The sequence below is a fragment of the Haliotis rufescens genome, unplaced genomic scaffold (assembly GCF_023055435.1).
Source record: "Haliotis rufescens isolate VD_foot unplaced genomic scaffold, xgHalRufe1.0.p SCAF_3, whole genome shotgun sequence".
Classification (NCBI taxonomy): Eukaryota; Metazoa; Mollusca; class Gastropoda; order Lepetellida; family Haliotidae; genus Haliotis; species Haliotis rufescens.
In genome coordinates, this window is record NW_025964001.1 from 42522214 (window position 1) to 42550172 (window position 27959).

The 27959-nt window shown below is 41.6% G+C and overlaps 1 protein-coding gene across 4 annotated transcripts; it reads left to right on the top strand.

Annotated features, from left to right (window-relative positions):
* Nucleotides 1-328: 328 nt before the first annotated feature.
* LOC124123352 (cilia- and flagella-associated protein 36-like) lies at nt 329-27956 on the top strand. Of its 4 annotated transcripts, XM_046486596.2 has the most exons (10): nt 329-450; nt 2085-2149; nt 5164-5274; nt 6959-7173; nt 9888-10029; nt 10830-10958; nt 13935-14198; nt 14948-15221; nt 17942-17988; nt 23939-27956. In XM_046486596.2, the coding sequence occupies exons 1-9, from the start codon at nt 345-347 to the stop codon at nt 17944-17946; spliced, it is 1311 nt and encodes a 436-aa protein (XP_046342552.2). In that variant the 5' UTR covers nt 329-344; the 3' UTR covers nt 17947-17988; nt 23939-27956. The 4 variants fall into 4 exon arrangements, 3 of the variants coding, with proteins under 3 accessions (XP_046342552.2, XP_046342551.2, XP_048258920.1); XR_007223102.1 differs by having other exon boundaries at nt 14948-17988; XM_046486595.2 differs by lacking the exon at nt 17942-17988.
* Nucleotides 27957-27959: the final 3 nt, after the last annotated feature.

Genomic DNA, 27959 nt, shown 5'->3' on the forward strand with positions numbered 1-27959 from the left:
TGTTAGAGCCTACACTGAAACGTCGCTCCTAAATTGTAATAAAGAAGTTGTTCATCCACAAATCTTAAACTTTACTTAGTATACTTCTCCAACTTCTAAATGTCTCTCAAAGAAGTTAATAGTGATAACAGCAAATAAATATCACAGTAGTGTTTTAATTCTGATATCTTGAGATTACATCGCCTCTTCGGGATTGATGGTTTAGCATATTTGACTTCAGAAATACAATGTATCAGGGAAAGGAAGCGCTTTGAACTCATGTCATTACATGTATAGAGTGCGGAGTTTGTTGGGAAAACTCGCAGTCTCTCGCGAGATCGGTCAAAGCGTCATATGGATTCAAGATGGCGTCGAGAAGCAGAGAATATGTTCTGGATGAGTTGCTTTGTTTCCTAAGCAACCCAATATTTCAAGTACCTGTTTTAACCTTTATGGAAGATCGGTGCTTGAGTAAGTAACTGTACTGACAAGACCAGCCATTTTCTTGTGGTTGGCAGTATTAAAAGCCCACAACCCTGAGAATAAACTTCGATCGCTGTCGGCCTGTCGAATCTGCTAATTCCAGTTCCAAATCGTGTCTTGCCTATTTACAGAAGCACACGTTTATGATTCCACATCACACAGTAATCACTTTCCCACCTATATTCATTATCTCATAACCTGAAATATTTGATAAAGAGTTCGAAGTGTAGGTCTAGTGCACCTAAATAATGCAGTAGGGCTGTTAAAAAAACACTCCCACTGACTATAAGTTTCATTGTAGCGCACAGAGCACTTATGCACGGTGAATGCTGCGCTATACAAATGCATAAATTATTATTATTAGGGCTGAGATGATTTCAAATTTAATACCCGATACCCCCCCCCCCCCCCCCCCCCCCCCCCCCAGCCCACCCCTATTTCTCAACCCTACCCGGGTACCCACTGTAGGTTTCAAGAGATAAGTACCAAATGTCCCATTGGGAATTTGTTTTACCATAGCCCTGGCAAAACGTATTTAGATACATGTATTAAACAATCTGGTCATGCATACACTGAAGTTGATTTAAGTTATATCTTCATTCAACCATATGACAAGTCAGAAGGAATGGGTGCATAGAAATGTGAACATTAGTGACTTGTACTTTGTAGTGTAACCATAGAGTTCCAGATAATTTTTGTCATTAAACAATATATCACGTGAATAACCACAGGCCCCGGTAGTTCTGCAGGTACCCGGGTCCTACTCAGTACACACCTGACCCGGGTACCCGAGTTACCCATCCCTGCCCTACCCTTTAGTCACACACACACACACACACATATGTGCATGTATGTCGCTATATACAGTAAACTTGATGGATATAAAAAATTGTTTCTTGGCCCTGGGCATTTGCTTATGACAAACTAAAAGTAGTGGGCCCTTTGAGCATGTTGAGTTTGTAATCACTGTAGTTTACTGTATGTCTTGGATGCGACGTTAAACCCCATTTCGCCCCCCCCCACCTTAAGTATGTGACAATGACCCATCGACTTTCATGCTTAATTTCCCAAACTGCACTGTGGCAGTATTTACAGTGTAGTAAGTAATAATGTTATGTAATTATCATAAAAAATATATGTCTCAAAGCTGGAGACCTTGTTAGATGGACTTTGTACATTAAGCTCTTTTGCGGTCATTACATTATTAGGACTTCTGCTGTGACTGTGAGGACCTGTGGTTTGAGCAAACGAGAAGGTTCCACATAATGTTTTGCCTTTTACTCATAAGTCATTGAAGAAAATACTCCTTTACTTTTACTTAATCCTTAATGACAAAGTGTAACATATGAGAGCAACATATTTTTGCTCATACTTGAGAAAATGAATATGCTGGTCCAGTAAGATTGTAGCCATTGTTGTGTCATATTTGTAATTTGCAAGATCAGTGTTTGAAATTAAATTGAGTCCTTGAGGTCTGTTCCTATGATATTTGAATCTGATGACCTTAACATGTTAATGTTTAATGTTTAACGTTAGGGCTATGACAAGGACCTCTTAGTTTTCATGCTTATTTCCGATTGCTGCAAGAGCATATATAGTTCCTACTTTTCCCTATTTTGCAGTATTTGATCCAGAAATAGAGGATTCGGCAGAATATCGCAAGAGCCATGAAGACTACAAGCGCTTGGTAATTGCTGATCATCTTTATCCCAGTGTGTCATGTTAATGATGAGATCGTCATGTTAACAATTAGATTGTCATTATAATGATGAGATTGTCATTATAATGATGAGATTGCCATGTTAACAATGAGATTGTCATTATAATGATGAGATTGTCATGTTAACAATGAGATTGTCATTATAATGATGAGATTGTCATGTTAACAATGAGATTGTCATTATAACGATGAGATCGTCATGTTAACAATGAGATTGTCATTATAATGATGAGATTGTCATGTTAACAATGAGATTTTCATTATAATGATGAGATTGCCATGTTAACAATGAGATTGTCATTATAATGATGAGATTGTCATGTTAACAATGAGATTGTCATTATAACGATGAGATTGCCATGTTAACAATGAGATTGTCATTATAATGATGGGATTGTCGTGTTAACAATGAGATTGTCATTATAATGATGAGATTGCAATGTTAACAATGATATTGTCATTATAACGATGAGATTGTCATGTTAACAATGAGATTGTCATTATAACGATGAGATTGCCATGTTAACAATGAGATTGTCATTATAACGATGAGATTGTCATGTTAACAATGATATTGTCATTATAATGAGATTGTCATGTTAACAATGAGATTGTCAATATAACGATGAAATTGCCATGTTAACAATGAGATTGTCATTATAACGATGAGACTGTCATGTTAACAATGAGATTGTCATTATAATGATGAGATTACCATGTTAACAATGAGATTGTCATTACAACGATGAGGTTGTCATGTTAACAATGAGGTTGTCATTATAACGATGAGATTGCCATGTTAACAATAAGATTGTCATTATAACGATGAGACTGTCATGTTAACAATGAGATTGTCATTATAATGATGAGATTACCATGTTAACAATGAGATTCTCATTACAACGATGAGGTTGTCATGTTAACAATGAGGTTGTCATTATAACGATGAGATTGCCATGTTAACAATGAGATTGTCATTATAACGATGAGATTGTCATGTTAACAATGAGGTTGTCATTATAATGATGAGATTGTCATGTTAACAATGAGGTTGTCATTATAACGATGAGATTGCCATGTTAACAATGAGATTGTCATTATAACGATGAGACTGTCATGTTAACAATGAGGTTGTCATTATAACGATGAGATTGCCATGTTAACAATGAGATTGTCATTATAACGATGAGATTGCCATGTTAACAATGAGGTTGTCATTATAACGATGAGATTGCCATGTTAACAATGAGATTGTCATTACAACGATGAGGTTGTCATGTTAACAATGAGGTTGTCATTATAACGATGAGATTGCCATGTTAACAATGAGATTGTCATTATAACGATGAGATTGCCATGTTAACAATGAGATTGTCATTATAACGATGAGATTGTCATGTTAACAATGAGATTGTCATTATAACGATGAGATTGTCATGTTAACAATGAGATTGTCATTATAACGATAAGATTGCTTTGTTAACAATGAGATTGTCATTATAACGATGAGATTGCCATGTTAACAATGAGATTGTCATTATAACGATGAGATTGCTATGTTAACAATGAGATTGTCATTATAACGATGAGATTGCCATGTTAACAATGAGATTGTCATTATAACGATGAGATTGCCATGTTAACAATGGTTTTCTGATGCAGGTGATCATCGGGCCTGATGTCAGTTAATTTTTGTAACAGTCTCACGTCAGTATGATTGAGTTGAAAATTATGGACTAATAGAGCAACATATGCAACTTCATATCAAATAAACCTCATTTCTTATTCCACGACCAAACAAGGCTTTGCAGGGGATATGAGAACGGGTTCCGTCCATCACGTTTTTGTCTTGTTTTGGGTGCACAGTTCATCAACATTCAATATGTCTGCATGAAACCTTGCACACCAGAAACCCATGATTGTGGGTTCAAATCCCGGTTCGCCCCGATTATTTCTAGGTTTGTCAGTACCATACCCGTGATCGTTGGTTTCACCGAAGTGGTAAACGTCTGAGACCTGCATCAATTCGGGCTTTCCTCCCAGGCTTTCCTCCCACATTAAGCTGATATAACTGGAATACTGTTATAAGCGGCGTTAAACCCAACTCGCTCACTCATGAAACCTTGTATATACATCGGCCACCGACCTGGTACCTTTTGCTGTTTGTCAGTTTTTAATTATGCCTTTGTGTTGTCATAGCAACAAATTGGCCTTAAGTTCATATGAGGGTGGGTTCAGTTGACAGAGCATTATTTTGAGATGAGATGTAGAGTTGAATTCATCATCTTGTTGTATATGTCACTGTCTCCGTGGGCTAGTGGTAGAGCCTCTGCCCGGAGAGTGGAAGGTGCTGGGCTCGATTCCCAGTCGCGTCATAACAGAAGACGTTAAAAGATGGTACTTGTTGTTACCCTGTCTGGGGCTTGGCATTAAGTGGCTAAAACAAGGACTGGTCGGCTCAGTCAGTATACTGTGCCTGAGTGGGGTATTCATGTTAAGCTGCAGTATGGTATCTCAGTGGGCTAGTGCTAAAAGTTCAGCCTTAGTCTGGACTAGTACAAGCAGCCACACACACACACACACCGTGCACGTCACTATGTGAGTGCAATCATCTTGGACTTGAACTAAGCCCCATTTAAACTCAACTCAACATCCCTGATGTAATTTCCATAGCAGTATTTGGTAGTTTCCTGTTTCGGTGAATTTGGATAATAGGTGGTGGGTGTTATAAAAATAAAATATAGTAATGAGTGTTTTCATGTTTACTTATGATATATATGTCAGAAAATCTGTCTCAAACTGTGAAGACATTCTTTCACCTGAAATATTAATTTTAGTTCATCATGAAAGTAATGTTGTCACCTCTAGATATCATTATGTATGATATTGTATTGCTTTGGTATGTATCATACATATCATATAGGATATTAAAATAATAAAATGGGCAGGCAGTTTATTGTTTCCATGGTTACGTCTGCTAGGTGGACCGGATGCTGCTGTCCTTCGAGCAGGACACAGGGCTGGACTACAAGGCCATCATGGGGGCAGTGCAGGAGATGAATGACAAGGAGGACATCAGGACCGTGTTCCAGGTCAGTGACTACCTATCAGATCTACACAAAGATCTGAGGACATCCTGTGACCTGTCCTGTTACAGGTCATGTCAGAATGACCTGACATCCGACCGACAGAGTGTCGGTTATGAGATCAGGGAGCGAATCTTGCAACCTCCATAATGTTAACGTGGTGTATTCCGAACAACAGTTCGGCCTATACGACTGATTCCATCAAACTCATTGTCTATCGCCTGCTTCAAATGATATAAACCTTTGATAAGTTTGAAATGGAAAAGAAATCCATAGCTTGTGGGAAGTACTGCCATCATATAAACTGCAAGGACTAAAAAACTGAATCTTTGCAAGAATGATCCCAGTTAAAAAAGAAACACTCGCCATGCTCACAGGATTCTGATCTAATTTAAACATAGCCCCATGAGCATGTGTCATTATCAAATTTGGTATACAGTGATAATATGATATGATGTGTTACATTTTGCTGTGTATTGTCATATTTGCAACAACTGCAACATTTGACCTTGTATCCCTGTGGCTGCCGACAGTGCCGTTGTTGTCTTGATGATTTAGTGCTCTGCTTGTAGGTAAATCATGAGCAATTTAATGAACATGATGTGAGGAACTCTGTTTAGTAGCAGCTTCTGTTGTCTTCTGTTTATCTTTCTTTGTGCTTTTATGACCTTTCTGATCGAACATATTCCAGAGCTCATTTTTCAGCTGTGGCTAAACTGTCACCACCTAGGTTTCACCAATCTCATTACAATAAGTTCTTATTCTTGCTACAGCTAAACAAAGATCTGAGGACATCCCATTACGGGTCACGTCAGAACGACCTTCACTCGACCAATCAGAGCGTCACTTACCAAATCAGGAATGTGGCAGTCGGAATGTGTTTTTTAATCATGCAACCTCAAGAAAATTAACACAGGGTATTCCGAACAACAGTTAACAATCTAGGCCATCTATTAGCCATTCCAGAATGTTCTTTTGTTCGGTTTTCAAATTAATGACAGAGAATTTGTCAAAATGTGTTTCGTAGTCGCCAGTTTGAAACTAGTGCTGTAATTTGTAAAGCATGAGACAGCTGCCTTCTGATTGGCTAATGTCGACTTCTCGTCAGTCATTCCATTGGTCAGTCAAAGTTCAAGAAAGGTCGGTCTGACATGACATGTAATGGGACGTCCTCAGACCTTTGTTTAGTGGCAGCGAAAACTAAGATCTAATTTTAAAGAGATTGAGGTTTCCATCAAAGCAGTATATATTGACAACCTTAATTACTTTGTAACTTTGGTGCTTATGTCACGCCGAAGACCCGGGTTTGATTCCCAACATGGGTACAATGTATGAAGCCCATTTCTGGTGATATCAGTGATATTGCTGGAATATTGCTAAAAGCGGTGTAAAACCTCACTCACTCACTCACTCACTCACTCACTCACTCACTCACTCACTCACTCACTCACTCACACACACACACACACACACACACACACACGCAGACTGCTGACACAGTGTGATATTACTAAATACACTTTTTGGAGTTGTCTTTAACCACATATCATTCACACCCTATTCCTCTTCCAGTTTCTATCAAAGATTGATGCTTTAAGTGTGTATTACCAGTTAGGCAAATTGTGAATAACTGTGCTGAGCCAGAATAAACACCCTTCATGCCCTACATGCATTGTGGATGTTGTTGTAGACTGTGCTGGAGCAGGTGATGTCGTCGGTCGACTTTGGACTGTTTGTAAGAGTGATGGCCCATAAGAATATCGTCCTCCAGGAGGAAGCTCTGAAAATGATCATGAAGAACCTCGGAGCCCTGCCCAGCAGCCTGACTCAAGGCAGAGCGGCGGAAGCACAGAAGGTGAACACCAGACAGAAGGAGGAAGACGCAGTGCTTGCAGCTGCCATGGAGTAAGTATTTCATTCTGGTGAGGGTAGTGGAAGCATGTTTGGTTGGTTGTGTAGCACCAAAGTCAGCAATAACCAAGTGTCCAATTTTCATGCTTCTTATTGTGTGTTGTATCATCAATTCTATCACGACCTCACTTTCAAGATATGTATTCTATTATGATCTCACTATTGAGATATGTATTGTGTCAGACTTCACGATCGAGATATGTATTGTATTACAATCTCACTATCGAGATATGTATTGTGTCAGACTTCATGATCGAGATATGTATTGTATTACGATCTCACTATCGCGATATGTATTGTGTCAGACTTCACGATCGAGATATGTATTGTATAACAATCTCACTATAGCGATATGTATTGTGTCAGACTTCACGATCGAGATATGTATTGTACATGTTGTATTACGATCTCACTATCGAGATATGTATTGTGTCAGACCTGACGATCGAGATATTTATTGTATTACGATCTCACTATCGCGATATGTATTGTGTGAGACTTCATGATCAAGACATGTATTGTATTACAATCTCACTATAAAGATATGTATTGTGTCAGACTTCACGATCGAGATATGTATTGTGTCAGACTTCACGATCGAGATATGTATCGTATTACAATCATACTATCGAGATATGTATTGTGTCAGACTTCACGATCGAGATATGTATTGTATTACAATCTCACTATAAAGATATGTATTGTGTCAGACTTCACGATCGAGATATGTATTGTATTACAATCTCACTATCGAGATATGTATTGTGTCAGACTTCATGATCGAGATATGTATTGTAATATGATCTCACTATCGAGATATGTATTGTGTCAGACTTCACGATTGAGATGTGTATTGTATTACGATCTCACTATCGCGATATGTATTGTGTCAGACTTCACGATCGAGATATGTTTGTAGTACAATCTCCCAATGAAGATGTGTATTGTATTGTGTTGACATGTATTGTATCTCAACGAAGTGTATTACAACACTACCAGTGGTCCATCAACAGCTAACTAAATTCAGTACAAATGTTGATCTTGGTAAATATCGGTCACAGATACTAACGCCATAGGAGGGTTCCATGCATGATGCGATAGGGGGACGGAAGCCCCAGTTGTCTAAGGCGCCACGATTTGCTGTGCAGAGTTGCGTCCCTTGGGCACGCCAAAAACCTATGATTGTGGGTGCAAATCCCTGTTGGCTCTGATTATGTTTGTAGGTTTGTCAGCACCATCCCCGTGCTCGTGGGTTTCACCGAAGTGGTAAACATCTGAGACCTGCATCGCATGGGGCTTTCCTTCCACATTAAGCTGACACGCCGTGATATAACTGGAATACTGTTAAAAAGCAGCGTTAAACCCAACTCACTCCATGATGATATTCCCATTCTCCTGGTGCAGGCTGTCTTGCAGTGCCTTTACAGTGTTTGAAATTAAGCATAAAAGTCAAGGTGCCTTTGTCATTACTGTTAATAGTAACAGATATAGGGGGTCCCAAGATTAAGAAAACATAGAAAACCTCAATGCCCCCAGGAGCCCCCTTAATTTCGAACACTGCTTTGTTACCCGATGGAATGAATCATCAGGGCTTGATTTAACTATATGAAACATGCACCAGTACAACCTATAAATTGAAAAGTGAAACCTAATCTTTTTGTCTACATGAACCAAGTGCTTGTAAAAAACATTTTATGTCAGACTAACCCATACTTTCCCTCACAAAAATGATTTGTGAACACACTCGATACCTCTTAAGCTTTATTTACTGCACTACATTACAAATCCCTGTGTTATTTCTTGGACTTGACGTCATCAAAATGTGGCTACTGCAAGATTATGTGCCCAATTTCCTATTATTGTTTACAACAATACATAAGTCATTATTAATGGATATAAAATGACAACCCAGTCATCTGAAGTCTGAGATTTTATATGTTTGGACCAGTGTATGCATCTGTCATGTTTATGTTTTGAGTTTTGAGTTCCTTGGTGGCACTCGGTTGCTACACAACCTCTCTTTGGGGGTCTGTAGCCCCCAACTCATACCATATACCTCTCCCTAACCCAACACCCGGGGCTTCACGACCTCCAAGGGTACATCTCTACTAATACTGGGATCCTAGATCCCAGATTAATTCACAACAATACTCGGGTTGACGACCCACTAACAAGCTATTAACCCAGGATCCACGATCCTCGGGGTACTCTTTCTCTATTCCTATCACTCGGGTTAACCACCCACTAGCACCAGCAACCGAGGTAGCCCCCCTTTGTCTCCAACATGTCCAATGTAAATAAATTATGATATTATATTCCATTGTTTGTTGTTGTTTGCTGCACAAATGGATATAAAATCATGACCCAGTCATCTGAAGTCTGAGATTTTATACGTTTGGACCAGTGTATGCATCTGTCATGTTTATGTTTTGAGTTTTGAGGATGCAACCTGTTTTTTTCTGGTGCAACTAGGTTTTCATGTTAACATGCTCCTGGTAGACTTTAAATCAAGGTCCCTTAATCGAGCCCTGGAATCTGATGCTGCATCAGTTTCATGTGACTGGACATCTCTGGACATCTCTGGATTTCAGGATGCAGCTGGAGCTGTAACATCACTGTCTTATTTAATTCTTCTTGTAGCAAGGAAGTTATTGTCATATCATCTTCTTTCTTACATTAGTTGGGTGAATTTTTTCTGTTAATGTCAGGAAATCACGCCAGGAGTTTGAGAGTCAAAAACGTAGGAGCAGCAAGGAGGAGCAGGAGATGAAGGCTGTACTGGAGATTTCAATGTGTGAAGCCAAGCGCCTCAGTGACAGTAGACAGGTAGAAGAGAAGAAGATTGACATGGTGAGTCTGGGGTGAGGGTGTATTATGGACATGGTGAGTCTGGGGTGAGGGTGTATTATGGACATGGTGAGTCTGGGGTGAGGGTGTATTATTGACATGGTGAGTCTGGGGTGAGGGTGTATTATTGACATGGTGAGTGGGGTGAGGGTGTATTATTGACATGGTGAGTCTGGGGTGAGGGTGTATTATTGACATGGTGAGTCTGGGGTGAGGGTGTATTATTGACATGGTGAGTGGGCTGAGGGTGTATTATTGACATGGTGAGTCTGGGGTGAGGGTGTATTATTGACATGGTGAGTCTGGGGTGAGGGTGAATTTCTGACATGGTGAATCTGGAGTGAGGGTGTATTATTGACATGGTGAGTCTGGGGTAAGGGTGTATTTCTGACGTGATTGGGGTGAGGGTGTATTTCTGACATGGTGAATCTGGAGTGAGGGTGTATTATTGACATGATGAGTGGGGTGAGTGTGTATTTCTGACGTGAGAGGGGTGAGGGTGTATTTCTGACATGGTAAATCTGGAGTGAGGGTGTTTTATTGACATGGTGAGTCTGGAGTGAGGTTGTATTTCTGACATGGTGAGTCTTGGGTGAGGGTGTATTTCTGACATGGTGAATCTGGAGTGAGGGTGTGTTATTGACATGGTGAGTCAGGGGTGAGGGTGTATTATTGACATGGCAAGACTGGGGTGATGATGTCAGTCACTGGATTGTCTGGTCCATACTCGATTATTTACTGACCGCCAACAAACAAACAAACAAGCAAAAAATTTCATATGTGATAACATTTCTGTGTTGTAGGCTCTCAAGAGTGGATCCAGTGGTGGTTTTGGAAATGTTGCAGTTGTCCCCCCTGTTTCTGCTGGCTCCCATGATGCAACAACCCAGCCAGCCAGTCCCACCAAGATGGCTACTGACCTCAGATCTGCGGTAGGTCCTCATGTACTGTAGCAACGCTTAATGTTGGACAAATGACCAGATATATATATAAGGACCACCAAAACTACAGAGCAGTCTGTGCCAAACACTTTTGAGACAATCAGCCTAAATATGGCTCTTAGCATGATTTCAGAAGAATTTAGTGTTATTATATGGACTATTATTATCTGAAGTTTTTACTTATCCTGCATTTCTCATTAATGCATTCACTGCTTACCTTACAACAAAAGACAGCGTAATGGCGATGGTCCGGGGTGAAGAAATAAAACTGTTGTTCGTAGTCCCACTTTTGGTTACCACTGCCGCTGTCCTGTGACCTTGATGACCTAAAGGCGTTCGTTTCCTTGATCAGTCTCGACCTGCGGGATGCCTACCTGCATATACGATCCATCTCTCCGACCGTAGGTTACTCAGATTCAAGTTCAATGGGGTTTTTGGCATTTGGCGTTTCAGTGGCCCATCAACTCCATCCTATCATCTCCAGTTCATAGGAGGCCTGTTCCAAACAGACCATGATCTCCTATGAGTTCCGAGGGACAGATGGCACAAGATTTTACACCTCCTGTCACCTGCTCTTCATCAACCGCTCACACTTCACCAATGGCAAGTGTTGTTAGGGTTACTCACCTCAGCCCAGGACCTGACCAGCGGAGTCAGATTACAATTACGCCAAATTCCACAATTCCTGAATCCTTACATCAGGTGTCAGGATCCACTCAAGGCCATCACTCTACTGCTCCATCTAAGGCCTTACCTCAATTGGTGGATGGTAGTCTCTTTATCCAGGTTATCCCCGAATCTACACCTGTTCGTAGATGCCTCCCTTCAGGGATGGAGTGCTCACCTGCAAGGCCAGACAGCCTCAGGGCTATAGTCCGGCGCTCATCGAAAGTGGCACATAGTCAACTTGGAGTTGGAAGCTTTAATTCTGGCAATATCACATTAGCAGTATCAGCTACAGTCAGCCCAACTCGCAATATCCACAGCACTGTTGTTTGGTGCCTGCGCAATCAGGGAACAATGCACTCCAACTCCCTGCTTCAACAGACATTCAGAATTTTCCATCTAGTGGATCATCTGGAACTACAATTCATAGTTCAGCACATCCCCGGTTGTTGAAACATTCTGGCCGATGCCTTATTGCGTCCAGACAGGGTGGCCCCCACCAAGTGGAAACTTCACACAGAAGCATTCCAGTTACTGTTTCAGAAGTTCAGGCAACCAAACATCGACCTGTTTGCAACTTGCCATATGTTCAGCATTCCTTGGGAAGGACTAAAAGCGTATGCCTTTCCGCCACCAGTCTTACTTCCCAAGGTAATACAAAAGATCAAGGAGACAAGGAGCCTTGCTCTGACTTTGGTCAAGCCCTGGTAGCCATTGAGAGGGTGGTTCGTCAAGCTCAGAAATCTAGCAGAGGATGATCCACTACCCTTCCCACAGTGGTTTAACCTACTTATCCACCCTCACAGCAAATTGCCTTCTCCAACACCAGACAGGTGGCGTTAAGTGCAAAGAGCTATTCTGCACGGGCAACAAAAGCTGTCACGTCAGCTCATCATTCCTCTACCAGAGGTCTACGATGACAAGTGGGGATCATTTGAAACTTTTTGCAAGGCAAAAAGTCAAGACCCTACAACTGTGTCACCACAATTCCTAGGCTGAATTTGCGTACCCAAAGACACTTGGAAGGTAGCACCATTACTACTTACTGGATTGTACTTAACTCAGTGTTGGCCTTCCGGAAAATCGCAAGATGACTTAGGTCACGGAACTACAGGCCCAACTCGATCATTCAGGCTTGAGGATCAAAAGGCCAAGTTCCGCCCACCTGCTAGGGGCTTGAATGTGGTACTTCGAGGTTTGCGAGGGCCCCCTTCAATCCCCCCTATGCATCCTCATTTTATGACCTCACCAAGAAATCAGTGTTTCTCCTACATTCATGACCTCCATACAGATGCATTAAGGAGTAATGCAGGATAAGTAAAAAATTTAGTAATATCTAAATTTTTTATGCATTTGTATACATATCCTGCATTACTACGTCTAAGGACCACCCATCACAGACTTGCCTCCCCACTTTAGCTTCAGAAACCTTAAGAAAGAATTTTTTTTCTAAAAGCAGTGATGTGACCTCAGGTCATCAAGGTCACATAACAGCAGCAGTGGTCACCAAAAGTGGGACTACAAACAACAGTTTTATTTCTTCACCCAGGACCATCTCTGTTACGTTGTCCCGTCTTTTGTCGTAAGGTAAGCAGTAAATAAGGAGTAATGCAGGATAAGTATACAAATGTAAACAAAATATTAGATTTTACTAAGTTTACAAGACTGGACAGAAGTTTACTAGACACTGGCTGCCTACTAGTGACTAAAGTCACAGACTGCTTGGTACAACATTCTGTGTGTTTGTAGTACAGCCAATTCAGAGTGAAACATGTCGTCTACTTGTTTGTGAGCCAGTGGCCGGCTACTATTAGCCATAGGCTTATTGAGAATCTGATGGATGACTGACATATTGTTATTCCTGCTTCATTTATTGAAGACTTTTTTTGGCAAGACTATGTGAGGTTACTCATGTGATTACATTATGTGAGGGCTGGGCAAATCTGAACCCGACCCAGCACAGCAAGGTGGACTTGCTAAAAGCATCATGTCCCTGTGAAGATTCCGGGATAGAGTAGGTCTTCAGCAACTGATGCCTGTCGTAAGAGGTGACTAACGGGATCAGGTGGTCAGGCTGGCTGACTTGGTTGATTTATGTCATTGTATCCCAATTGCGTAGATCTATGCTCAGGATATCAATCACTGGATTCGCCCCAGATTTGATTATTTACAGACCTGGACTATTGTTGATTGCAGTGTTAAACAACAAACCAACCAATTTAAGACTCTTGTCATATGTTCAGGTATAGTTATATTGTATTCACACTTTATGGCTATCGATCTGTTTGCTTTGTATTTCAGCCCAAAATAGCTGCCGTGCCTGCTGCCGTGCCTGCTGCCGTGCCTGCTGCCTCCCGTCCATCACAAGCCACTGCTGCTACCCAGAAATCCCCAACTTCTGCCACTGGTCTTGCCCCCATTACATCTTCTGTGCGGCCAAAGCAAGGCGATGTGCCAAAGGCAGGTGGGGTGAGCAACGCTGATGCTGCAGCCAACTGGATGAAGTCTGCCCAGGACGAGTCCAGCACAAGCGTGCAGCAGTCCGAGAGGTTCCAGGCCATGCAGGTAGGTGGAAGAAAGAGTTGGGACATTGTCTGTCTACTTCAGTTGGACAAAGCAAGGTGTTGGTTCTTTGTTTATAGCTCAGTAGTGTACAGAGGGCACTGTCCGTCATCAGTATGTTAACTCACAACTCCTTATCCCGACTGACTAAAGGGATGCCTTTCGCCATTGTGGAACACAGTTTTGTAATTGGCATTTTTGCTTTACAAGAAAGAGAAAACAAACCAATTGAACAAATTGGGGTTTGGTTTGGTTTGTTTGTTGTTTGACGCCGCACTCAGCAATATTCCAGCTATATGATGGCAGTCTGTAAATAATCAAGTCTGGATCAGACAATATGGTGATTGACATCATGAGCATCGATCCACGCAATTGGGATACGATGACATGCATCAACCAAGTCAGTGAGTCTGACCACCTGATCCCGTTAGTCGCCTCCTTACATGGGTTGCTGAAGACCTAGTCTAATCCGGATCTTCATCGGTTGGACAAATTGGGGAAAATCTTTGAGATTCATTATCTCAAGAACAGCAAGGTCAGTGAGTGAGTATGGTTTTACACTGCTTGTAGTAATATTCCAACAATGTCATGGATGGGGGACACCAGAAATTGGCTTCATACATAACAACAAGGAACGGGAAGAAGTTTGGTTTCATGTGTATCACAATTGTACTTGGAAGTTCATTTTGCTTAATATCCAATTAGTGTTGTATTGATCATTATGTGCACAGTATTGCCTTTTCTCCCTGCAGAAATCAATGGAAGCAATGTCAATGGATGAGCGACAACAGCGTCTGAAGTTCCTAAAGGAGCAGAGGGACAAGCTGGTGAAGATGAAGAAGGAGGAGAGGGAGAAGCAGCTTAGGCGGGTGGAGTCCGCTCAGCCACAGCGGCCACAGTCGGCACGGGCAGCTCGCGCTTCAATGTCCGGCAAAATGGCTGAACCTGAGAAACGAGACCCTGAGATGGAGAAAAGACTTGCTATGAGAAAAGCTATAGCTGATAGACTCAAATCTGAAGTGATTGGTAAGAAGTTTTGATGTTGTGAGCATGCTGAAACTTGCACTTCAGACACTGGTGGCTGCACACTGCATGAATGTTCATCCTTCCCACCCTGCCTCATCCAGAGTGTGACCCTCAGAGACCTCCTGCATGGTGCTGCACTGTTGTATACTCTCTACAGGTGGCTGAATCAAGGACCTGTGGCTATCAATGTTGTGGTATATATGCCAGACACCAACTGTGTGGTCCTCTCTGTAACACACAATGTATGCTTGACCTGTATCGTCTTTAGGAGGCAAGGGAGTTAACTGACTATAAAGGTCTGGAATTACAGAGTAAGGATAAGAATTTATGGATGAATAACTTCTTCATTACAATTAAGAGCTACGTTTCAGAATTACAGAGTTATATTTTGGCTGGACTAACAAGTCTATGCATAGTCCAATCCAAATCGTGTTACGAAATTGACATCCGGTTGGCAAACTGCCATGCAGATTTCGATCGATGGCAGGATTTGCAAAGCATGTGTACCGTCAACTTATCGTCAACAGATATTTACCGAATGTTTTTAACCAAGGTGCTCCCGTGATTTGATGCACTTCGCGAAGTAAGACCTGTTTTATTACAATATAGATCTTGATTATAGATTGCATTCACTTGGCGCTGCCATTTTGTTTTAATCAAATGCAAGTGATAGGAGAGGTGGAATCAGATTGGTCAATAGGAGGAACATAGAAAGGTCATACCTCATAATAGCCACTGGTGGCACTACGATTGAGTCCAGAAATTCAAACCTCGTTCGGCAAGGATGGAAATTGGACTTTTCGTCAGTTACCTCCCTTGCCTCAGGAAGATGGACCTGTATGGACAATCCAACCTTATAATCAGGTACACTAGTGTACAGAAGAACCTCATTAGTGGTTTAAACCGTCTTCTTTTCAATAAAAGAGTTTCAGCCCTTAACAATAAAAGTGTTTCAGCACTGAAGAAACAGTAGGTCTTTTTAGTCACTAGTTATTGAGGTTAGGCTGTAAAGGAAAGAAGTTGACTTTAATGAGGTTCTACTGATCTGCGCATGTCTGGGTTGTGTATGTGTGTTATGTGTAGACAAGCATTGATAAGACTTTTAGAAAGAATATTTTCACTTGACATACAACATGCTGGATAAATAGATGAATACAATCAATTTGTGAAACGATTTGAAAACACCATATACCTTGTTTTGATATGTTTACATGTTTTGTGTGCTTCAAGTTTGAGGTGCACACCCCTGGTGCCCTTCTCGGGATGTACTTATGGTGGAGGTTTTTCACGTGTACTCCCCACCTTGTACACCACCATAGGCGGATCCAGAGTGGCGTCCAGGGTAACGCTGGATCTGCCCTTGCAACGCTGACTCACATTTACACCTTGTAGTGCAATGACTCACATCCCACCTTGTACAACAACACTGACTCACATCCCACCTTGTACAACACTGACTCACATCCCACCTTGTACAACACTGACTCACATCCCACCTTGTACAACACTGACTCACATCCCACCTTGTACAACACTGACTCACATCCCACCTTGTACAACACTGACTCACATCCCACCTTGTACAACACTGACTCACATCCCACCTTGTACAACACTGACTCACATCCCACCTTGTACAACACTGACTCACATCCCACCTTGTACAACACTGACTCACATTCCACCTTGTACAACACTGACCCACATCCCCACCTTGTACAACACTGATTCACATTCCTACCTTGTACAGCACTGACCCACATCCCCACCTTGTACAACACTGAGTGACCCACATCCCCACCTTGTACAACACTGACTCACATCCCCACCTTGTACAACAACACTGATTCACATTCCTACCTTGTACAGCACTGACCCACATCCCCACCTTGTACAACACTGAGTGACCCACATCCCCACCTTGTACAACACTGACTCACATCCCCACCTTGTACAACACTGATTCACATTCCTACCTTGTACTGCACTGACCCACATCCCCACCTTGTACAACACTGAGTGACCCACATCCCCACCTTGTACAACACTGACTCACATCCCCACCTTGTACACAGACACACATCCCCATTTTGTAGAACTGATTCACATCCCTTTGTTGCACTACACCGACTCACATCCCCTATTGCTGCACACTGACTCACATCCTCACCTTGTACCACACCTTCTTTTACTGTGTTCATTTATAAGGACTGCATTGTAATGTAATTTTACCATGTGATCTGCCATCTTTGTCAAGTACTTTCTCATCCCGTCTCTTCCTGCGTCATGGGGGCACATGTGGTCCAGTCATCTAGGTGCTACAGAGCGCCGAGTTGCCTCCCTTAGCGTGCCAAAAATCTGTGATCGTGGGTTCGAATGCCCATTTGCTCTGATTATGTTTCTCGGTTTCTCAGTTCCATACCTGTGCTTGTGGGTTTCACCAAAGTGGTTAATGTCTGAGACCTGCATCTCTCCAGGCTTCTAACAGCAACAGAAACAATGGTCAAAGCGCAGCAGTAGTAACTAACATTTTTAGCCCACTACTCCTTATAATGATAACATATAGTAAAACCCTTAAAAATGGCAAATTTCTACTAGTCCTTATGATACATTAACTGTTGGACAGTTTGGCAAGGATTACAGGACTAGTGCCAATTTCTAACGCTGAAGTGGCCTTAAACCCCACGCAATCATGTCTTGACATTCTCTGCTTGATTCAGGTTAGATCAGCATGTAGTGATGTAACCCTCTGATGCTGGAGTTGAAGGTGAGATTGGAGTGAAGTAGGTCCGTGAGTGGACCGAGGTTGTGTGCACCGTTTGCTGACATCATGCACTTGAAGTCACATCACAATATGGGACAAAGCAATTCACCATTTACATGAAGTTAACCAACATATTGCGTATTATGTGTAGATAGCATCAGTTAGGAGAAGATCTGTTTGACATCCAACCACTAGACATCCTGGACACTATAAATGTTTGTATACATGGTATTGATTGCAAAGGTCCTTCTGCTGTTGAATCCTGTAGTGGAGGCCATTGCTCTGGTTACAAGTGTCATAGTCTCCCAGACCCTAGACAATGAACAAAATGAATCCAACTCAACATTGCCTGAAATTGAGCGTTATTCTGGGCTTCATTTGGATATTATTTTTTATTTTGTAGATATACATATATATTGTAGATAAGAGGACTTTATTCTGGGACTACATGTTAGTCATGCTAATATGTTTTATATTTGCATTTCTGTGATTATTGCCGTGTGATCTTAATATATTCATTTCATAATAATTTGTTTTATGTCCTTATTTTTGTGGTGTGATGATGTTTATGACTTAACCAGTTTGTAACATCATGATGTTGTTTGATATCACATATTGTTGAATTTGTTCACAATTGTTTGAAAGTCTGCACCTACGTCCCACCATTGTAAACAACTTCTAAAAATGTTTGTTGAAGTTTTGTTCATCGGACTGACCGTCATGTTTTTTGCCACCCTACTAAGTTTATTTACAGTTAACACTGATGTCAGCTACTTATAGATCTACTTGAAGAAAACTATGTATGATATTTTTGTGATTTCCATTTCCATTCATAATTACCAAGGTTCTGAGGCAACTCAACTCTCTTACACGTCACTGTCGTCTGATCTAATTTCAAACGTGGCAATTTGATTGATGCAATTTGAATGATATATACATTTCATGGATTGGGTAAAAGAACATGCCATTATATATGCATCTTCTTGAGGCAGGCGTGTCCACTAGTCTATATTAAAGCCTAGTTTCTACCCTTGCCACATCAAGGCCACTTTTCTTGGCTCGACCCCAGCCATCAAGAGTTGTGCCCCTTGTCATTAAAACGCGATATCCAATCAGACCGCTGTCCTTATCTTGTATACCTTCACAAAGATGACCACGTAACAAGGTGTACCAGTCGTGGATGTTGATTTTATGAAAGGTTCCCTGATTGCACTATTTATATGTGCAATAGTCCAGTCATATTTAGCACAGGAAAGTAGGCTTGATGTGGCAAGGGTTGAAACAAGACTTCGATAAAAAGGCTAGTGGACCCTCTTGCCTCGGGAAGATGAAATATATGTATCAGATTAAATTTTAAACAGAAGAGATCAGCAGTTGCAGTGCTGGCCAAATAGGGTTCACAGACAGCATTAAAGGGCCAATAGGTTGACCATTCTGAAGCTTTGTTTGTAAACATAAGCCGATAACCCTATCGAGCTTACTCGGCTCTCCTTATTCCACGAGAGGAGTGTCTGCTCCAGTGACCACAATGCGGGTGTAGGCCTATCACGTGACCCAGACTTTTCTCTTTGTACATGTTGTAAACAAATGCACTTATTCTTAAGTAAGAACAGGCGGACCCAATGCTTTACATATTGTTTTGTATAATTGTATTGACATACTACTACAACTGAGAGGGTGAGTGACGGTATTGCTAGCTCTCCGTAGGGCCTCAATGACAGCTTGTGGAGCTGTACAACCAATGTAAACAAAGGATAAATATGCAAATGGAAACAGTTTTTCACGCCTCAGGATATTTTCTCTATGAAAGTTAAACACTTCATGACACATGTTTATCTAGATGTGTACATGAAAAACATGCAATATCTTGAATGGACTGTCATTGACTGTGATGATAGTAGGCGAGCTGGCCGCAAGGAACTCTGGGTAGACGAGTGATACCATGGATTCATTTGACCGAGGCATTTATTTTGTAGTATTGACGTTGATAAACACTGGCTTTTAATCCAATAAAGCTGGCAGTTAGACTTTTGTAACCCTTTCTCTTTAATTTGCCTTAAACTAAAACATGACTATTCTGCGCAGCACTTGGGTTGTCGGCTTTTCTGTGTGGAGCTCTGTTGTTTTGGTTTGAGAATTGAATTGTGCATGAACTAAAAGTGTGACATCACACTCGGAAATTGTTCCATGCATGACTTAAAAACACAGAACGATCCATTATTCGGCACTAAAGACAGCCATGAGGACATAATTCCTGACCAATTTCTTGTGAAAACTGAGAGATCAGTACTGTCAACATTAATATTTATTGAGGGGCAGAATAATCTCACAACTGATGTAGCAAGTGAGATCATGTCTGGCCCATGAGTGTCATCTCTATCAGTCCATGATTTTGTTGTATTATTGTGCACTTTGTTGTTCGTATAGCCATGATGACTCAAATGAATTATGTAATTTTGCAACTGTGTTTTACATAATACTAAATGATGATATGCCGTCCAAGTCTTTCACACACTTTACATCATCTGTACTGCTCAGACAACTACCTGTTGACACTCAAGTCCACATCTGCTGAATCCTATCAAACTCATCGAATATTACCTTTCTTCTCTCTATCATTATCTGATGGTCCTTGTTGCTTCTTGCATGCCTATCCTCTCCCTATCAGTCTCAACTGTCTTCTGTTACTGTCACTGATGCCTGAGTGTCCACTCTGTACCACTGTCTTCTGTTACTGTCACTGATGCCAGAGTGTCCACTCTGTACCACTGTCTTCTGTTACTGTCACAGATGCTGAGTGCCCTCTCTGTACCACTGTCTTCTGTTACTGTCACTGATGCCAGAGTGTCCACTGCATACCACTGTCTTCTGTTACTGTCACTGATGCCTGAGTGTCCTCTCTGTACCACTGTCTTCTGTTACTGTCACTGATGCCTGAGTGTCCTCTCTGTACCACCGTCTTCTGTTACTGTTACTGATGCCAGAGTGTCCACTCTGTACCACTGTCTTCTGTTACTGTCACAGATGCTGAGTGCCCTCTCTGTACCACTGTCTTCTGTTACTGTCACTGATGCCCGAGTGTCCACTCTGTACCACTGTCTTCTGTTACTGTCACTGATGCCTGAGTGTCCACTGCATACCACTGTCTTTTGTTACTGTCACAGATGCTGTGTGTCCACTCTGTACCACTGTCTTCTGTTACTGTCACTGATGCCAGAGTGTCCACTGCATACCACTGTCTTCTGTTACTGTCACTGATGCCAGAGTGCCCTCTCTGTACCACTGTCTTCTGTTACTGTCACTGATGCCTGAGTGCCCTCTCTGTACCACTGTCTTCTGTTACTGTCACTGATGCCAGAGTGTCCACTTTGTACCACCGTCTTCTGTTACTGTCACTGATGCCAGAGTGTCCTCTCTGTACCACTGTCTTCTGTTACTGTCACTGATGCCTGAGTGTCCTCTCTGTACCACTGTCTTCTGTTACTGTCACTGATGCTGAGTGTCCTCTCTGTACCACTGTCTTCTGTTACTGTCACTGATGCCAGAGTGTCCACTGCATACCACTGTCTTCTGTTATTGTCACAGATGCTGAGTGCCCTCTCTGTACCACTGTCTTCTGTTACTGTCACTGATGCCTGAGTGTCCTCTCTGTACCACTGTCTTCTGTTGCTGTCACTGATGCCAGAGTGTCCACTGCATACCACTGTCTTCTGTTACTGTCACTGATGCCTGAGTGCCCTCTCTGTACCACTGTCTTCCGTTGCTGTCACTGATGCCAGAGTGTCCACTTTGTACCACTGTCTTCTGTTACTGTCACTGATGCCTGAGTGTCCTCTCCGTACCACTGTCTTCTGTTGCTGTCACTGATGCCAGAGTGTCCACTTTGTACCACTGTCTTCTGTTACTGTCACTGATGCCTGAGTGTCCTCTCTGTACCACTGTCTTCTGTTACTGTCACTGATGCTGAGTGTCCTCTCTGTACCACTGTCTTCTGTTACTGTCACTGATGCCAGAGTGTCCACTGCATACCACTGTCTTCTGTTATTGTCACAGATGCTGAGTGCCCTCTCTGTACCACTGTCTTCTGTTACTGTCACTGATGCCTGAGTGTCCTCTCTGTACCACTGTCTTCTGTTGCTGTCACTGATGCCAGAGTGTCCACTGCATACCACTGTCTTCTGTTACTGTCACTGATGCCTGAGTGCCCTCTCTGTACCACTGTCTTCCGTTGCTGTCACTGATGCCAGAGTGTCCACTTTGTACCACTGTCTTCTGTTACTGTCACTGATGCCTGAGTGTCCTCTCCGTACCACTGTCTTCTGTTGCTGTCACTGATGCCAGAGTGTCCACTTTGTACCACTGTCTTCTGTTACTGTCACTGATGCCTGAGTGTCCACTTTGTACCACCGTCTTCTGTTACTGTCACTGATGCCAGAGTGTCCTCTCTGTACCACTGTCTTCTGTTACTGTCACTGATACCTGAGTGTCCACTCTGTACCAGTCTTCTGTTATTGTCACTGATGCCTGAGTGTCCTCTCTGTACCACTGTCTTCTGTTGCTGTCACTGATGCCTGAGTATGCTCTATGTACCACTGTCTTCTGTTGCTGTCACTGATGCCTGAGTGTCCACACTGTACCACTGTCTTCTGTTACTGTCACTGATGCCAGAGTGCCCTCTCTGTACCACTGTCTTCTGTTATTGTCACTGACTATATGCATGTGATTGTTTCCCACTGAAGTATGTTTTTTTTATGTTTTAATCATATTTTAATAATAAATATTATCATCAGTATGAAATAATAAGGTGTCACCTTTTTTGTGTCTATCCAAAGTCTAAGCTCTCTCAGGGCACGGATGGCCTAGTCGTCTAAGGCACCGCGATTTGCTGTGCAGAGTTGTGTCCCTTGGGCACGCCAGAAACCTATGATTGTGGGTTCGAATCCCGGTTCGCCCTGATTATGTTTCTAGGTGTGTCAGCACCATACCTATGCTCGTGGGTTTCACCGAAGTGGTAAACGTCTGAGACCTGCATCACTTGGGGCTTTCCTCCCACATTAAGCTGACACGCCGCGATATAATTTGACTACTGTTAAAAGCAGCGTTAAACCCAACTCACTCACTCACTCATTCACTAAGCTCTCCCTTTCTGTTGCTCCTGGCCCGAAGCACTACAGCCATCACTTTGACCGACTGTTCCTCATTAGTTCCGTATTAAAGCATCAAGACAAGCTCTAACAATGTTACTATGACACTATTGTCAAGTATCCTTTGGACAGTGTGTAGCTTCGACCTGGATTGAAATTTCATTATACAGTCTTTGTCACAGATTGTTTGTCATCTATTATGTGTAAGGAACCGGTCATTTACCATAGGGAATGAGGGGGGTGGTGATCACCTCATTTTGACAGTCCCTAGGGGAGGTTGATAAAAAATGAGACACATATTATGGGAGGGTCATGACAAAAATGAACATTTTATTTTAAATATAAAGTTCTTTTGCATTTTGTCTTTTTAGGGAGGGTCATGAAATAAATGTACAAGCATGTGGGAAGGGTCATTCAAATGTTTGAGAATTTGACAAGCATGAGAGGCTCGTCATTATTTTTAGTACATTAGTGCACCAAAAATAAATCAGCAGTCCCTGTGAAGTATCAGGGGGTGAGAGTGACTCTTGTCAATGAAAGCCTAAATTCTCTGCCAAAATCTATGTACATTCAAGAACCTTGTAGTTCAAATACCCCAGCTCTAACTCAACATTGCCACGCATCCAAGTTGTTGGACTCATCTTGGTACATAGAATAGCTAGTCCAAAATCAAAGTTACAGGCTTTGAGATGCAGGTAAACGTTTCAGAGAAAGAAATATTTGTTAGATAAATCAGAGTGTGTAAAAAGCTTGTAGATATTGATTTGCAGGAACCATTATATGAATTTCTACTTTTTGTGTGTTCACAGATCGTCACCATTAGATGGCGCTGCAACGACTATCATCTACTCTAAACAACCGCCAATCATATGTTGTAACTGTGTTGTCTTGCACCATATTGGACAGACCAGCAGGTCACAGCCTGCCACCTAGGTAGGATCACACCTAGACAACAATGTTCCACCGACGCCACCCTGCAGGAGAATCATCCGTCCTGGTACACTGCTGTACCACAACTAACAATGTTTCAGTTTTGATACAAACTCCTGTCCATTTGGCATCTTCTTGAGACAAGGGAGTTAACTGACCATGCAAGTCCAGTTTCCACCCTTGCCGAACTATGATGGAATTATTGATTTATTTTTGGTTGTCCAAACGAGTCTATGCATAGTCCAATCAAAATCACGTAACAGAATCAACATCTTAATCATAAACAACATGGCGACTGACGGGCAGATTTCGGTTGATTGCAGGATTTGCAAAGCAGATGAACCACCAACTGGGCGTCGAAAGATATTTTCCAAATCTTTTAATGTTTGATCAACTTGGTAAAGTGGTTTGATGCACTTCTCCAGATTTCATTACAATATAGATCTTGCTTATCAATGAGAATGTCTTGACTGGACGCAGCTATTCTGTTTCAAACAAATGCAAGTAACATGAGAGGTGGAATCAATAACTCATAATAGCTACTGGTGAGACTATGACAGAGCCATGAAATTCCATCCTACTTTGCTAAGTGTGGAAATGGGACTTTTATAGTCAGTTATCTCCCTTGTCTCGGCAAGATGATTTTTCATAGTCACAATATTTTTGTCTTTTAAAGACGAGTTTAGAACATAATCTCTTTTACAATAAAACCGTCCAGATTATGCATGACCATGATGACAGCTGTAATCTCAACCAGTGCAAACTAAGCATGTCTTTCAGGACGAAGCTTGATGTCCAGTGTTGTATCATATTCAGCATAATCCTGAGTTCAGAGTTTCCATAGCAAATTCCAGGGCTTGATTTAGCTATATGAAACATGCACAAGTGCAACCTATTATTGGAATATGCAACCCAATACATTTTAATTGGTAAATCATCATGTGTAGTGATGTTTTGTCTCAAATTTCAAATTTGTATTGACCAAGTTTGTTATCATCTGTCCCCTTTCCCTGAATTCACTAAAGGGATACAATGTAATTTTTTCTGCGGAAGACAAACACGTTTTTATTGCAAATGTAGGGATTGTGTATGCACTGGTGATGTGCTTCATTCCGATTCGATTTATAGACGGGGTATATAAATAAGCATCGATTTTGAAGACTTGTGCAGGGGGGTCGCTTTATAGACGTATGTGACAATGGCAGCAGTCCGGCCAGTTTCAACTTTAATTTATAGGACCTGGATTTGTTTTGGGTGCAACTTGGTTTTCATGTCAACATGCACCTGGTGCAATTTAAATAAAAGTTCTATAAATCGAGCCCCGAATTCGCTGAGGAAACTTCTTGATTACTTCACTCCTACTTCAATCATGTTATTTACTGAATTTTTTGCTGGGGACCTGTGTCGACCCATGCATGGAGTTCGTGGCATAGAGAGTAATAATCAATGTAGGTAGCATAATGTGTTCTGTGTATGATGAAAGCTTCATGTTGTTATGTGTGAATGGAAGGAAACATGGGAGATTGAGAGGAGCTGGTGGATCCAGGCTCAGTTTGATATTATCATGCACTGGGTGAATACAGGGTATATATCACTTGGACGGCCAACCCTGTCCCTGCTCGAGCTCTATCTTACACAACCTGCTTCACGCTTTAACATTTTGTTTGTTGTGTAACGCTGCACTCAGGTGACCTGTAAATAATCGAGTCTGGACCATACCATCCAGTGATTGATATTAAAAACCATGCCATCGGGATACGATGACATCAAATCAACCAAGTCATCAAGTCTGACCACCCAATCGGTTTAGTTAGCTCTTACAAACGGCATAGGTTACTAGCGACCAGTTCGAACCCGGAATCACACAAATTTAGGTTTTGAAATGTACCAAAGAGTGTCACCTCACAACGCACAATAAACGGTGAGGGTCATTTATGTCCTGGGAAACCCCATGATTTGCATGTGTTCTTGACTGTGATGAACCCAAATGAGGTTAACTTCAGTGAGTACAACTACTGACACAAACAATTGCCTGGAGTTGGCTCCTTTGCTTCAGTATTATGTAACCATGGTTACAAATTTGCTGCCTTCTGCCTTTGGATAATCACGGATGTTCATCCACACTTGGCGTTGTAACGTTCACACCTGTATACAGTAAGCCTTCTGTACCACGTGAGCCTGGAACTCCAGTCATCGTAGTCAATGTTAGTAGTCTGCCTAAAGTTTAAGAAAGCTCATAACAACCTCTCACCTTTATACTAGATATCTTGTGAAACTCCATACAAATTAAAACAGTGTGTCAAATGGGATCGAAAGGATATTCCCATATATCGTTCTCCATGAAATCCAAATTTAACTTCAGATGTTGTAATTCCAATAGGAGCATGCACAGATCCTGGTACCATTGGGACCTAGATAGATCGGGAAACTTTCCTTTGAAAGCGTCATCAAACTTGGCAAGACTCTTACATTGTCTGTTTTAGCTCAGAGTTTCAACTATAGATCTTTTCACCTCACTCCTGAACTAGATCTGTGTGATGCACTCCTGAACTAGATCTGAGCGATGCACTCCTGAACTAGATCTGTGTTATGCACTCCTGAACTAGATGTGTGTGATGCACTCCTGATCTAGATCTGTGTGATGCACTCCTGATCTAGATCTGTGTGATGCACTCCTGAACCAGATCTGTGTGATGCACTCCTGAACCAGATCTGTGTGATGCACTCCTGAACTAGATCTGTGTTTCACTCCTGAACTAGATCTGTGTGATGCACTCCTGAACTAGAATTTGGAGTTCTTAGATTACTTTGTGATGTTGCTTTTGACAGCACATTCAACTACTGGTGTCATGGTCCAGAACTGAGACTAATGGAGAACTGGACTGGTGATCTCAGCTCCCATATGTTAAGCATGTTCAAGAATTGGCTGTATACTACTATTCCTCTCATAAGGAACATGTATGAAGATGTGATGTAAAACCGTCCAATGTCCATATCACCTGATCGTGAACAGTTTGTTTCTTATGTTTAATGAGTTACTTCTGAAGGGATTTGTTGTCATTAAATTTGTTGTACTTCTTTAACATTCCATGTTATTTTCCTACTGATATACACGTTGGGCACTGGGGAAAGAGCACTTATCCGACACCTGGCCAGGCTTGTTACTGAGCAGCTCTGTGCTAGTCTGCCAACTGATGTGGCATCATACAACCTTTAATATTACGTTTGGTGATCCTAAGATTCTTTGTAAACATTGTGGATCAGTTGAAGATGAAGCACATGTTGTATATGTATGCATGTTCTATGAAGATAACCGTAGGGATTTACTACCAAGATTAACAAATAACCAGTACTACTCACTTAAAAGTTTGTGTACCTCAAAAGATATCAATATTTTAGTTCCATTTACTAAGTTTCTCGAATGTATTTTCTTTTGCTAAACCTCATTAATATTTATATGCATAATATAAGTCAATATGAGAGTAGTGGTAACTCTAAAAGTACTTGTAATACTATATGTACTTTGGTCACGTGGCCTGAAATGCACAAAACATGTCTGTCTGTCATACAACCCTTGATGGGCATTCAGAAATTGAAAGGTTGTATAACAACTTCTTTATTACTTGTTTCGACGTTTCAGGGCTACTTCCTGCCCCTTAATCAGCTTTGCTCACCCTGTGAATGGTTTGGTCACTTGATGAAGGGATTGCCCTGAAATGTCATGATGAACTATATCTCTCGGGGATCATACACTTCAATAATGTATAAAATATTTTAGTCAGTGTTCACACAACTGAATTCTATACAAGTTTTTGTTATTCTGCACTTCGTTGTTGCCACAACCACTGTGATATACCTGTTTATATCATCCTGTGCAATAAATATTTTACACATCAACAC

What these genes read in the sequence shown, in the direction of transcription:
- LOC124123352 (XM_046486595.2), top strand. Translation starts at nt 345, where the DNA reads ATGGCGTCGAGAAGCAGAGAATATGTTCTGGATGAGTTGCTTTGTTTC. An exon ending in ATGAAGACTACAAGCGCTTG is followed by an intron (nt 2,150 to 5,163) that starts GTAATTGCTGAT and finishes TACGTCTGCTAG; the next exon opens with GTGGACCGGATGCTGCTGTC. An exon ending in AAGAGAAGAAGATTGACATG is followed by an intron (nt 10,030 to 10,829) that starts GTGAGTCTGGGG and finishes TCTGTGTTGTAG; the next exon opens with GCTCTCAAGAGTGGATCCAG.